At 39.3% G+C, this 15,660-nt stretch overlaps 1 protein-coding gene across 2 annotated transcripts in view; it reads left to right on the forward strand.

The window, feature by feature from the left end:
• tbx20 (T-box transcription factor 20) overlaps positions 1 to 15,660 on the forward strand; it is a 66,922-nt gene that overhangs the window by 25,018 nt on the left and 26,244 nt on the right. For both annotated transcript variants that reach the window (XM_003222303.3, XM_062958192.1), the window contains exon 4: positions 12,621 to 12,729. In XM_003222303.3, the coding sequence (XP_003222351.2) occupies positions 12,621 to 12,729 (109 nt within the window). The remainder of the gene's footprint in view (positions 1 to 12,620; positions 12,730 to 15,660) is intronic.

Here is a 15,660-nt window from a genome sequence, read left to right on the forward strand (position 1 = left end):
TAATTCTGTCAACTGTTTAATTCCTTTTAAAATAAACACACAGAGAGTTGAGTTTTGCATCTACAGCTTGAAAATCCATAAATAAATTTCTAACCAGCAAACTTGGATTTTCCCATGTTTTGTAAGAAACCCCATCTCACTACAGCATTTTATATAATGGGATTTGAGCATCTATGGGTTTTGGTATCTCGCAGACCACAGCACATTGTATTGCTGATATTTTTGCATGCTCATTATCTGTTCTGGCATTAACATTCTATAAACTGCTCTAGTACCATTATTGTGTAAAAGATGGGATATCGATGATGACAGTGATAACGATGATGATTCTATGGACATTTAAAACAAAGTGAAACATCATTACTAGTTAGCATTGCATTGCATTGGAGCATTGCAGCACACCAAAATACCTGGGAGTTACTTTGGACCATGCTCTGATTTATAAGAAGCACTGCATGACTATCAAACAAAAACTAGGTACTAGAAATAATATCATACGAAAGTTGACTGACAAAACCTGGGATAATAACCAGACACAGTGAAGATATCTGCCCTTGCGCTTTGCTACTCTGCTGCTGAATACACATGCCCAGTGTGGAATACATCTTACCACATTAAAAAGGTGTATGTGGCTCTTAATGAGACATGCCACATTATCACAGGATATCTACGTCCTACACCATTGGAGAAATTATACTGCTTAGCTGGTATTGTACCACCTGACATCCGTCGGGAAGTAGCAACTAGCAATCAAAGGACCAAGGCATTGACATCTCCAGCCTATCCTCTGTTCAGATATCAGCCAGCAAGCCAATGCCTTAAATCAAGAAACAGCTTCCTAAGATCTACAGAGACACTCGCATGAACATGTTAGGACACGAGAGTCCAAAAGTGGCAGGTTAAAACCCGGAACCTCAATCAATGAGAAACTCCCTCCTGGCCACAAAGAAGACTGGGCGACGTGGAAGGCGCTGAACAGACTGCTCTGGCACCTAAAGATGCAGAGCTAACCTTAAGACATGGGGCTACAAAGTGGAATCTACAACGTGCGAGCAGACTACAAACCACTTGCTGCAGTGCAGCCTGAGCCCTGCCACATGCATGGTGGAGGACCTTCTCGCAGCAACACCGGAGGCACTCCAAGTGGCCAGCTTCTGGTCAAGGGAAATCTAGTATAATGACAAGTTTTTGACTTTGTTTGTGTGTTTTTAAAATACATTATAGCTGTATCCTCAGTTATTATCAATAAGTGTTTCATATTAAAACAATAAAAGGCCAAGATGAATGGGGATGGTTGGAGTTGCAGGCGAACACACTTTAAGGCCACCAGCCTTGGATGGGCTGTTGTGTCCCAGGGAGAACTATCTTGCCTGGGATGTAGCAGTTTTATGCCACACACACTTGAAGTACGGCCTTATACACTGAGGCCAGGTGCAGATAACCAGACCTCCCTGGCTGCAGGTTGTTGTTGTTTTTTACTTTCCGGAAACTGAATTTGAAAAAAAAAATTCTTTAGCACCAATGTTTTTTTTGTTTTTTTTCAAGTTTGATTTGTGTGTGGCATGAATGGGGTGGAGGCAAGGATGGAAAGAAAAATGCTTATCTTTACTTTCCCATGTGCTCTGGACTCTTCCCCCACATCTCATCCTCCTTATATTCAGTGGAATGAGGCAAAGAGACTAACTCCCAGGTAAGCTTAAATAGGATTTCATCTCTACACAGATTTATCATGTATAAATAAGCCTTTTTTGAGGATAGACTTTACAAACTGTATAGAAATATTAAGCCACTTTTGTTAGAAGAAAAAAGAAATATTCTATTAGGAGGGTCTCTTGCAGATTAAATGATCATTCTCTTAATGGCTTAAACGGTAAGTATGGAGCTCTCTATACAAGCTCTTTTCATAACCAACATCTGGTTTTTAAGCCACCTTTCATTGCACATATACTAAAGCCACCTTTCAATGTGAAGGTGTTGAAATGGTGATAATATGTGTTACATGTTTTGCAAGGCTAAGTCAAATGACACTAAATTGTTGCTCTTAAAAACATACACACACACTTCACTTGTGAAAGAAAAAAAAAGAAAGAGAGGAAAGTGGAGGGTGGGAAATCATGGACACAGATAAGCCTCGGTGACATTTATGCCCTAAGGCTCTCCTCACATCATTTCTATACAGAGGCGACTTTCAGCGCTACAGTTGCCTCAGATGAAATTAATGAGGATTAGCCAATATCATTTGAAAGCATTTCCATTCATAAACCTTCACTAAGGATGATATGAAATCCTTCCTTTCCTGTTGTCAACATGCAAAGCACCGCCTCTCCCCTTACTATGAATGCATACAGAAGCATTCCTTGGGTGGGATAAAAAGTATATTCTCAAACTTTTCAAGGGTTCCGAAGCACAGAAGGCAGTTTAGCTTAAATGGGTTTACTAAGCAGACCAAAAGTTTGAAAAACATACCAGCCTTATGAGTTCTAGCTTGTTGACAAATCTTCTGGCTGTGGGGTATTTTTGTGTGCCTTTCTTTGAGTGTTGATTAGTGCCCTTGACAATATGAACCACCTGTTGCTATTACAAAATATCATAGTTTGGATAGGGAATAAAATACCACCACAGTATTTGATCATGGGAAGGTAAAAGGCTATTTGCTCTATCTGACGGTTTCCATCCTATGCATTGATGCTTTTGTAAACGTCTATTATATATTTCATGTTTATACTGGCTTTGCTCCAAGGAGTTTATGGTGATGTCCATGTCTGCCCTCCTATATTTTTCTTGTAATTATTATTATACTAGCTTAGGTACCAAGCAATGCCCGAGTTAGGTAATTTGTAAGGTGATTTATTAGAAAAAGTGAGTATTTGATTTTGTTTTGTATGAATGCAGCCATTAGAAAATGCATGAGGATGTGGGTTAATTATAATTCCCAAAATAATGTGTCAGAACCAAGAGCAGGGCCTCCTCCAATGACTGATTAATCGCCTCTAAATTCTGTCAGATTCAAAGTTGGCCATGTTGGATCTGCGTACCAAGTTTGGTCCAGATCCGTTGTCGGCTGGGTTCAGTGCTCTCTAGATACGGTTGAACTACAACTCCCAGATTCCAAGGTCAATTCCCCCCAAACCCCTTCAGTATTCAGTAGGACATGTTGGGTCTGTGTGCCAAGTTTGGTCCAGATCCATCATCGTTCACAGTGCTCTCTGAATGCAAGTGAACTACAACCCCCCAAAATCAAGGGCAATTCTCCCCAAACCCCTCCAGGATTTACAGTTGGTCATTGGGGTTCTGTGTGCCAAATTTGGTCCTGATCCATCATCAGTGGGGGTCACAGTGGTCTCTGGAATTTGGAGCCAATAGGAAATCTCCCACAAACAAATACTCACCCACATACATCTGTTCACTATTATTAATGCACAGAATAGAATAAGGTAAAGGTAAAGGTTTTCCCCTGACGTTAAGTCCAGTTGTGACTGACTCTGGGGGTTGGTGCTCATCTCCATTTCTAAGCCGAAGAGCCGGCGTTGTCCGTAGACACCTCCAAGGTCATGTGGCCAGCATGACTGAATGGAGCGCCATTACCTTCCCGCCGGAACGGTACCTATTGATCTACTCACATTGGCATGTTTTCAAACTGCTAGGTTGGTAGGAGCTGGGGCTAACAGTGGGCGCTCATTCTGTTCCGGGATTTGAACCTGGGACCTTTCAGTCTGCAAGTTCAGCAGCTCGGCGCTTCAACACACTGCGCCACCACCAGGGGCCCCTAGAATAGAATAGATAAATGTTTATATTAAAGGTAATTATATCATGCCTTTTCTCTTCCAAAGGAGACTCAAGGCATTGTGAGGTTGGGTATAGTGAAAAAGAATAATTGTCAAGGAGCTATCCATCGAGCTTGGGTGAGGATTTGTACCCAGTGCCTCCTGTTGTATCCCAGTATTCAGATTCCCAACATGGACATCACCATGATCTCCTTGGAGCAAAACCTGTATAAAAATGAAATAAATACTAGACACCCACAATTTGGTGCTGTCCAATTCTCTTACTGTTTGATATAGTAGTGTTAAACCCAGGTTTTGGGACATTGGCTTGTAGATGAACCAGTCATTGTTATTTTAAGACCTGCTCAGAATAGTTTCAAGGATAAGATATTGCTGCATTTCATTCTGACAAAGACATAGTAACATGCTTGTTACTAATCTTTGGTTCTCCTAGAACAGAATCAAAGAAATGTTAAGTGTTAGCTAATGAAATAAAATTATGCTTGAGGTTATAGAAGAAACAAATGGCCCTGGAAACCAAAAATAAGCATTTATTCATGGCACATGCTATCTAGTGACACTTTGAATGAATCTAAGCAGGCATCTCTTATGAAAATCATATTTATTTAGTGCTAACCACAGATTTGTAAGAATATTTTATTTCATTGCATTCATAATTTGATACCTCCCCCTAGATCAGTATATATCAGTATATACCTTTGCTAATGTGGATACTATAATTCTGCACAGGGCAAACAAATCATCATCATCAATCGGCATGTTTACAATGTTCCCTTGCTACTTCGCGGTTCACTTTTTGCCCCCTCGCTGTTTTGCGGGTTTTCAATAAATATTAATGTAACCATTTATCACGGTATTTTTGCTGTTTTGCGGGTTTTTGCAGTGTGCAAAGGGTTTTGGAAGGGGGGAAAGGGAGAAATAAAGGGGAGGAGGGTCTGGAAGGGTTGGAAATAAAAAAGTGTTATTTAGCTTCCATTCTTCTTCTTTGCCAGTGTATTGTATATTATAACTGCTAAAATAAAAATACAGACTGCATTGTAGTAAGTGGTCTGTGGTTTGCTCTCCTCCACACATAGAATAGATATAGTGTCCCTACTTTGCGGATTTTCACTTATTGCAGGTGGTCCTGGAACGTAACCCCTGTGATAAATGAGGGAACACTATATTTATGTGTTGCCTTTTTCACAGTTTGGAAGTGAAGTTAGGTTACAACAGTTATAACAAAGAAGTTAAAACAAGTTAAAAAGCAACTAAGCCTTCATAAAATTTGAAAGAAATTAAAATAAAATAAACAGCAATAATAACAACTAAAAGTCTAGCACATTATATAGCCCCCTTTGCCTCAAAAAATCAGTACTCAAAGGCCAGTGGGGGGAAAAATGTTTTAGTTACATTGTGTTAATGTAAATCCCCAAAATGGATCTACAACTGGAATAAAGTTATAGGTAAAGGTTTCCCCTTGACATTAAGTCTAGTCGTGTCCGACACTGGGGGTTGGTGCTCATCTCTATTTCTAAGCCAAAGAGACAACATTGTTCATATACTCCTCCAAGGTCATGTACATGGAGCGTCATTACTGGAATATATTATAATAAATGTTGATCAATAGATTAATTTAATTTGTACACTTTTCTGCTTTGATGTTCCTAAACTTCATGCAGATGATGAGTTTTAATCTGGGCTATTGTAATAATTAATGCAATGAGATGTAATTGTAGGTGAAAGAGATTTGTCTGGGTCTTCACATTAGGAAATGGAGCTTTCCACTAATTTCACAATTAAGGGACTGGAAATCATTTTCTCTTCGGGCACAAGTTAAAACATTAGGATTTTGGCCCAAGAAGAAATAATGTCTGAGTAATCAATTTTGGTTTGCAGTTCTTTGGCTGAAGTTTGGGAAGAAATGGAAGGCCCATACAAAAGAAATTAAGTAAATTGGTCCATATGCATTTGCATGTATATGTGTACATCAAGCATTGGGAGAGTATCTCTGAAATGGGGCCAAGAATGACCAAGAGACACCAAAGGAAATGGCTCATTTGCCACTAATAGTTGACAAGAATGTTAGTAAAGTCTGCCTTGGCAGCTATATGTGCATATACAGCCTGCTCAGAGGATTAATGCATGCAATTACATGGGTTGGAATGGAAAGACATGCTCCTACATGGTTCTATGTCTACTCAAACTATTAACAGTCTAGAAAACTTGGAAATCTATGCATCTTGGTTGTAGATGTAATTACCTTCAGTATACAACACATCATTTTTTGTAGGGATGCAGTTCTCATAAAATGGTAGATGATAATAATGACACAATTGTGAAAAGTTCCTCTTACACACAAATTATTGGTATAAATGTCCTCCCGTCTTCTGCATGCAGGAAATGGCCTGCTACATTGGTCTATCTGATTCAGGATTGTCTGTTCCAGAGATGGGAAAACTTTGGATATGGTTGATCTGCAACTGACCAATAGGCTTGATCGATCCACGAAAAATTTGATTCTAAACTCGTTGCAAAAGTAGAGGGGGGCAGCGTTTCGTTTTTGAAGGTATTTCCGAATTTTGCCCCCAAAAATTTTCGAAATTAACGAAAATTCGTTATTTTCTAAATTAATTCGTTAATGGCGGACGCGCATGCGCAATTCCCAAAAACAGCACAGAGGGAGAGGACTTTACAGGACTCTCCCACCCTCATTTTTTGAGTGATCTTCTTCAAACTTGGTACAGTGGTAGAACACATTTAACACTGATAGCTCACCAAAATTTGGAACGTTTCCCTTATCCTCTGATTTTTGGCGAATTTTCATAGCTTTTATAATAAACCATTTTTTAATAATTGCAGAAATCTGTTCCTGGTTTGAAAGTCTTATTTCCTGTTAAATTGGGTTGTCTTTACTGTGAAAGTCATTGTTCTACTTCAGAAACTTTGTTTTTGTGGCTGAAACTTTGTTAAATTGGTGTGTGTGTGATATATACTGTGTATATATATATAGTCCCTGCATATGTGTGTGTGTGTTTGTGTGTGTGTGTGTATAGGTAAAGGTAAAGGTATCCCTTGACGTTAAGTTCAGTCATGTCTGACTCTGGGGGTTGGTGCTCATCTCCATTTCTAAGCCCAAGAGCCAGTGTTGTCCATAGACACCTCCAAGGTCATGTGGCCGGCATGACTACATGGAGTGCCATTACCTTCCCGCCAGAGCGGTACCTATTGATCTACTCACATTGGCATGTTTTCAAGCTGCTAGGTTGGCAGAAGCTGGAGCTAACAGCGGGCACTCACTCTGCTCCCGGGATTTGAACCTGGGACCTTTCGGTCTGCAAGTCCAGCAGCTCAGTGCTTTAACACACTTCGCCATCGGGGCTCATGTATATATAATATACATACACATACACACAATGTGGAGAATATGTGGAAAGGTAGATAGATAGATAAGTTGGGAGCCACAGCGAAGGCACCTTCCTGGGAGCAAGGTCTAATAATAATAATAATAATAATAATAATAATAATAATAATAATAATAATAATAAAAAAAATCCCTTACAATATCCAAGATGGGTACCATTATTGGCAGAGAAAGCCAAGCTGTAGGAGTTGAAATCCAATCATTTATCCTCCCTATAGAATCAATTTTATATGCATTTTTAGCTACAGAAAAGCTAAAATCAGGACAGTAAAAGAACAACACCCAGAAAATGGGAATTCCAGACAGGAAACAATCAGGGCCAGCTAATACCTCCCAACAAAGGATTCCCCCAGGTAGGAAGCAGCCAGGCTTTGAAGCTGCAAGGCTATTCAATGCTAATCAAGGTGACCAATTGCAACATTCACACTTGCCTCCCACAGACAAGAGTTCTTTCTCCCACCCTGGACCTTCCACAGATATATAAACCCCACTTGCCTAGCTTCGCACAGACGTGAAAACCTCTGAGTATCAGGCCTGAGCTGAGGCGAGGCGGCGGCGGCCATTTCCCCCCTCCGTCTTCCTCCTCCTCCTCGGCCTCCTTCCCCCTCGCCCCCTCCCATTGGCTGAGCCCGTGACACCCCTTTTGCTGAGGGGCAAAAGGAAAGGGCCTGAATGGTGGGAGTTTGGGTGATTTGCAAAAGCTTTTTTTTCCTAACGAAAAAAACGACGAAATAAGAAAAAACTGCCTCTAGCGATTCGAAACCGCGATATCCAGACGTGTGGACAATCAAGGCTTCAATATTGCTTCAAAACAAACGAAAATAACGAATTAATAACGGGTAACGGGGAAATCGAATTATTTGAGCAAGCCTACTGACCAAATTGGCTATAATGGACCTAGATCAATGGGAGCTGAAGTTCACCAATATCGACTATAGCGTTCTCCATCCCACATTTATATTTTCATACAGAAATGTCCTGCATCCCAGAGAAGTGTCTTTCTCAGTTCTGTTTGAGGATACTGAGGATTATAAGTAGGAATTTTTTAATATTTGCAAACCTTGCAGTCAACCATTTGATTACGAGTGAATTGCAGGGGGATGGTTTTAATTTTTTTTGTAAAAGTATACAACTTTTTTCTGTTTGGCTTTTAAAAATGTTGGAATATAATGTGATCCATGCTCCAAAATATCTCCCAAAGCATTGTGGGACTCTCTAGATGCCCCACTGTAATTCTGTAGTATGAGTCTACCCAAGTGTGGTCAAAATATAGAGTCACTATTATCCACGGGTTCATGTGTCCACAGTGTGTGTGTTGTCTATATTTTCTTTTCAGTGTAAAATGAGTGCTGCATTCACTGAAATAAGCAAGATAAGGAGAGATATGCCAGAATTGAGAAGCACCAGGACAACTAAGGCCCCTGCTACACTGCCATATAATTCAGATTATCAAATCAGATAATCCACATTATCTGCTTTGAACTGGATTATCTGAGTCTACACTGCCAAATGATCCAGTTCAAAGCAGATAATCTGGATTTTATGTTTCCCTATGTATGCATCAAGCTTTGGTTGCCCATTTGGGAGAGAAAGCACTGCCCAACTGTAAGCAAATCCATAAATACATATTTGAAAATCTCCAATTGTTGCATGCAGAACATCCTGTGTAAGTTCCTATTAACCCAAAGATCCATTGAGGAGAAGGAGCTGCTCCTATGATGGTGTTTTGGATCTGGGATTAATTGTCTGTACAAGCCCCTATTATACCCAGATCCAGGCCAATGCTGCAAAGGCAGCGGGAAGGGGCTACTATGGCTGCTCCTACAGTGCCATCTCTATACTCCTACTAGAATCAGAACCAAAGATTTGGGAGAGACTACATGACTAGACTACATCTAGTCCAACCCCCTGCTGTGCAGGAAATGTACCATCCTCCTTTCTCCATGTTCTGCTTTCTCAGTCCACCCTGGATCTGCACACAACATGCAGTCCACCCTGGATCTGCACACAACCTGTCCTGTCCCATCCCAAGTGAGCAAGTTTGGTTTCTGTTGGTTTGATTTCCTTCTAGCAACCAAAAACTGACCACTGGCCAGTGGCAGACTGGCTATAGCAGGCGTCCCCAAACTAAGGCCCGGGGGCCACATGCGGCCCTCCAAGGTCATTTATCCGGCCCCCGCCCTCGGTTTTAGACTTAGCCTCGCCCTAAGTCTGAAATGACTTGAAGGCACACAACAACAACATTAACAACAACAACAATCCTAATTAACTTGACTATCCCATCAGCAAGAAGCAGGCCCACACTTCCCATTGAAATCCTGGTAGGTTTATGTGGGTTAAAATTGTTCTTATTTTTAAATATTGTATTGTTCTTTTGTGTTGCGGATTGTAGATGGTAAACAGAAACTCTTACGTGTGCCTGTGAGCCCAGAGTCACCCTGCAAAACAATGATGCACCACTCAGATTTGCAGAACAAATAATACAAGGACTTTACTAATTCCAAGAGATCCAAAGAACAATGGTATTCACAACAGTCCCTCTGATTGCTTACAGAAACCCAGCAGTCACAAACAGTCCTTTTTCAGTCCATAAATCTGTTTCAGTGAAGAATACAGTCCTGGTTCTTCATCCTCTTTTCCCAGTAGCAAACAAGGCCTCAGAAATAGCAAGGACTCTCTGAGTACAGAGCCATCTTTGCCAGGCAGTACTCAGTCACCACACAGACTCACACTGAACAAAAACTTGTTCAAACCGGTTCTCCAGCAGCAGAACAGAAACAGTTTCAAATCAAATTGCAGGTATTTGCAGGTTCAGCCAATCGGCTGTTCCAGTTAACACACAAATATAGCACAGTGCCTTTGCAAAGCATAACATTTCGTTGGCTTTTTTGTTTTTTTGCACTACAAATAAGACATATGCAGTGTGCATAGGAATTTGTTCATATTTGTTTTTAAACTATAGTCCGGCCCCCCAACACTCGGGGACCGTGAACCGGCCCTCTGCTTAAAAAGTTTGGGGACCCCTGGGCTATAGTGTCAGCTTGCCCAATGTCAAGTGGGACCCCTTGAACGTTAGACAACATGTTAAATATGTTCATGACATTTCAGTAGCTTGAAAATAGAATAGAAATATGTTGTCTAAGGCGTTCATGTCTGGAATCACTGGGTTGCTGTTAGTTTTCTGGGCTGTATGGCCATGTTCCAGAAGCATTTTCTCCTGATGTTTCGCCTACATCTATGGCAGGCATCCTCAGAGGTTGTGAAGTCTAGGCAAGTGGGGTTTATATACCTGTGGATATATCCATAGATATATAAACCCCAGTTGCCTAGTTTCCTAAAAACCTTGGCCTGCGCTTAAACACAATTGGCACTGACAAAATTGCCATCTGTCAGCTGCAAAAGGCCACCCTACTTGTATCTGCACGCATTATTTGCTGATGCATCACACAGTTCTAGACACTTGGGAAGTGTCTGACATGTGAGCCAATGCACCAGCCAGCATAGTGATCTTGTTTGCTGTGTACTAATCTTGTTGTGTATCAAATAATAATAATAATAATAATAATAATAATAATAATAATAATAATAATAATAATAATAATAATAACTGCAAAAGGCCACCTTACTGGGATCTGCATGCATCATCCGAAAATACATCACACAGTCCTAGACACTTGGGAAGTGTTCGACTTGTGATTTTGTGAAACGAAATCCAGCATACCTATCTTGTTTGCTGTGTCATACAACGTCATTGTGTCAATAATAATAATAATAATAATAATAATAATATAATTTATTTGTAACCCGCCCCCTCTCCCTGAGGAGACTCAGGGTAGTTTCCAAAAATAAAAAATGGCAAACATTCAATGCCCAAAAACAGATAAACAACTATCAAGGCAAAACATGAGATAAAATAAACATAATATAATTTATAAACAACTGAAATGGAGGGTTAAATTACATAAACATGAAAAATACAAGGAGTCAAACCAATTAAAACACAGTACATTAAAATCATAATATAATATATTGCATCAGCAGGCTAAGGTAAGTATCTGATGTCCAGGCAGGGATGTGTGTAAATAATGCTAATCATTTTATACTAACATACATTTTATGGAATCGGATCATTACTATTTCAAATGATAGCCTTATAGTTGTGGGTGGGCCTGACAACCAATATTTGTAAACCCAGTCCACCACTGCCATCAACTACACTTGACTTGATAAAACACAGGTGAAAATGGACACTGTTTTTTATCAAAATCCCTATATTGTGGTTGTTGTTATTACTATTACAGTAGAGTCTCAGTTATCCAACACTCACTTATCCAGCATTCTGGATTAACCAACGCATTTTTGTAGTCAATGTTTTCAATACATCATGATATTTTGGTGCTAAATTCGTAAATACATAATGACTACATAGCATTACTCCATATTGAACTACTTTTTCTGTCAAATTTGTTGTAAAACATGATGTTTTGGTGCTTAATTTGTAAAATCATAACCTAATTTGATGTTTAATAGGCTTTTCCTTAATCCCTCCTTATTATCCAACATATTTGCTTATCCAACGTTCTCCCGGCCCATTTATGTTGGATAAGTGAGACTCTCCTGTACTATTATTATTTTGTTTAGTTATACCTCACTTTTTCTCTCCACAAGGAGACTCAAAGCAGTTTACATTAAAAGCATTTCAATACAATTTAAAATCTACAAATATACAAACATTAAACTGGGATTAAAACTATTAAGAATATCATAGGGCAGTTGCCATCGAATCCCCCACCTTCACAAATATGGAGAGATGGCTGTATAATTAAGCAATAAATATTTAATATTTAATATGTGACACAAACACACATCAATTAACAGAAAATCTCAGGCATTTTGTTATTCAAATGTTCAAATATCAATTTAAAAAAGGCAATGTAAAAAATATTGGATATCACGCATAACCACCCTTTCCTGACTTGCAACCACCCTATTTCCCAATTCCAACCTGATACTGATTTGGGGTGCAGGACACATGTTGCAAAAAACATGCCCCTGAATTGTGGAATGAAAAATTGCATTGAAACCACCGGGTTTGAAAAGTGGTGCTTTCACTCCAAAACCAGAGGAACACTGTGTTCAAAAAAGATCAGGATTCAAATAGGGGCAATGTATTTTACAGCTGTGGATTCAGCTTTACCTGAGCAAACAGCAATGCTAATACAGCTATGCTGCTTTGAGTCTTCTTGTGGAGAGAAAAGTGGGGTAAATAATAATAATAATAATAATAATAATAATAATAATAATAATAATAATAATAATAATGTCTGACAGTCTCAGCTGTGAGAGTTGTAGGGCTACTTTGTTATAAAAGGAAATGTCGTGGTAACATTGATTGACACTGATGGATGGACTGATGTCTCTTGGCTTTCTAGATTGTACGTGCATCCGGATTCTCCATTTACAGGGGAACAATTGCTGAAGCAGATGGTGTCCTTTGAAAAAGTGAAGCTAACAAACAACGAGCTTGATCAGCATGGTCATGTGAGTAACTGGCCCTGTGGGAAGGGAAAACAATGTTCACTCTCGTAGGCAATGGCACCTGCTGGCACACCTGCTGGGACTGAGTATAATGTGCTCAAAGCCTCCATGGGTATTAGGAGGTTGCTATTATTTTTAGATAACAGTTAAAAGATAGTAAAATTTCATTGGAAGGAAGGAGTGTAATGCTGAATGCTGGAAGTGAGTATTACAAAACCGAACCCTCCAGATACTGTAGTCCTTAGTTTCTCACAATTTGTTTTCATTGGCTTATCTGACTGGGTCTTCTGGGATCTGGAATATGATTTTAAAAAATCAAATAAGTTAAGAGTTCACTTTCAATACAAAATATAACCATATATAATTTTAATATAGTACTAATATGTGCCATTTTGGGATCCAGGCCAAGTTAGTTGGTTTTGTGTTCCACTGAAAGTAATAAAAATTTGTGATGATTCCCATGTTCTGTCATTTTTAGCCGGACCTTAGTACAATGAAAGTCTGGATAGAACTGTGCCGTTGTATGTACATATGCACATAATCACACACATAGACAACAGAAAATTTATTTTTCTCAATTATTGGAAAAAGCAAACATAGCATGTCTGTGGTAGTCTGTATCTTTACCCTCAACTCCAAAGAAAAGTTTAAATCCTCTGGGTGTTAATTTTGTTACTGAATCTGTGTGATACATATGGAAGCTTTGTTTCCCAAATGGGTGTATCAATGTTTTGTTTTATTTTTGTTTTTAAAAGTAGTAGCAATAACTGGGCGAGCCTGTCAGGAAGACAGTAATAAATTGATTGCCGTTCTTCATCTGGTAGAATCTAATCAAATGACTCAGGGCAGGAAACCCACTATGAAATGTAGCATTTTGGTTTTGACTATTGTGCTTATGGTGCATTCTTTCCTATAGTCATATATTGGCTTTGATCAGGATTAAAGTAAGACTATAAGAATTAGCATATAAAGATAACCCACCCAGTCTGAAAGACAACAAGGATGTGTTCTTCAGAATCAAATAAAAAACAGACAAAAACAATGGAAGACTTTCAGTAATGTTCTCCATGAATCCATTTACAGTTACAGTGATCTTACTAGTGTTTTTTTCTGGCCTACAGATCCTTAAAGCAATTAATAGTCAACATATCTGAAATACGAACACCTTAACATATGAGCAGTTTGAAATCTTCTACAGAGGTCCTCATCTACACAGCCACATAATGTGACATTAATGTGGATCTCCAGATGTTGGACTACAACTCCTGTATTCGTCATAAGTAGACATCATAACTAGAGCTGATGGGAGCTGTGATGCACTAACACCTGGAAGGCCGCAGTTTGTCCTGTTCATTCAGAATAGTAGGGTTGGAATTTAGATACAAGGCTTACGGATATGATGGCTGCCTTTAAAATGTCCTTTCCCCAGCCTCATAGTCACAAGTGATGTTGGGTTGCAATTTCTATTATCTCCACTCTGCATGGGAAGATAATAAAAAATGATAAAAGTTGTCATTCAATAACATCTGAGGACCCAGACTGGATAAAAACTAAAGGGCACCAGTCACTATTTTAAAAAGTTATAGTTGGCTCTCTGTACCCATGGTTTCTCCATCTATTGATTCAACGGGCCTTTGAAGGCAACCATAAGGCTGATAGGTTGATGAAAATAAATTTGACTCACCTGGCCTGGGGCATCCAAATAATGCTCCAGCCTAATCTGTTTCAACATGGACTAACCCTGATTATCCAGATTTATTTTAGGTTTAAAAAATACCTGCAAAGCTTCAGATCTTACTGAAAGATTCAGACTTTTGCATATATGGAGGATCCCTTCAGGATCCCAGAGGTCCATCCCCAAGGCCATCTCACCCCTCCAACCTCAGGCAAAGGGGAGGCAGGAAATCCAGTCCAGTCCCATGAAGGCAAGCCAAGTCTCATGACTCCCTCCAAGGCTCTTCCTTTCTTTTTAAGTTAAATGGGGAGGGCAAGGAGGGGAAGGGGATGATCCCCATTTCCACCCATGCTGATTACGAATCTGCATAGTTATGTGGCCACCCCTAACTTAAAATGTGAAATTTTGCCTCCTTATATTGCTGAGATATATGGGTGGGATCGGAGTTGTAAACTCCAATTCCACTCACATTTTGGTCAGTGGGCCCAGAGTAGAAGGGCTCTGAGAGATCAGGTTGATGAGTATAAGCGACAAAGCTTTTTCATTAGTAGCTCCTTGAGAGTGGAACTTCTATGGGTTTTTTTAGTCCTCCAAATCAGTTTAAGGGTTGGGTTTTCAATCTGTTTTAATCTGTGCAAAGACTATTGCCTTTTATAAACTAGTTTCAGAAAACATTATATCTGCCTTTAGATAATGTTTTCCATTTGTTATACATTTGCCTTGGAGCCCGGTCAGGTTGTGATGGGATTAACAAATATTTCAATGAATAAATACCATTACTATCACCCCATTACTGTGGGTAGAAGGGACTTCAGTTACAGACATGGGATGACATTTGTTTTGCTACATTTAAAGTGATTCTGTCTTTGACACTCTTTAAAAATTAACATGATCATGTTAAAGGTTCTTTTTCATCCTTCTGCTCCTTTTTCCCCTATTTTAAAAAATGTGGCAAAGGGTTTAAATGTGACATATTCCTCAGCTGTGTTATGATATCATACATTCCTGGTCTGCCCGCTCATTCCTTCCCTCTACTGCCGTTCTCTTTTCCTTGTGTTTCTTGTCTTTTAGATTGTAAGGGCAGGGAATCATCAAATTATCAATTTGTAAGTCTCTTTCAGGGCCTTTTTAGTTGAAGGAAGGGATACAGATGGTCTAAATAAATGCATACATTCTACTACCGAGTAGATTTAATCTGAATTAAAAGACTTTTTCTTTCACTTTCTTGAATCTTGAAGATTGCAGAATCTATAGTGAAA

Source organism: Anolis carolinensis, chromosome 6, assembly GCF_035594765.1.
Source record: "Anolis carolinensis isolate JA03-04 chromosome 6, rAnoCar3.1.pri, whole genome shotgun sequence".
Taxonomy (NCBI): Eukaryota; Metazoa; Chordata; class Lepidosauria; order Squamata; family Dactyloidae; genus Anolis; species Anolis carolinensis.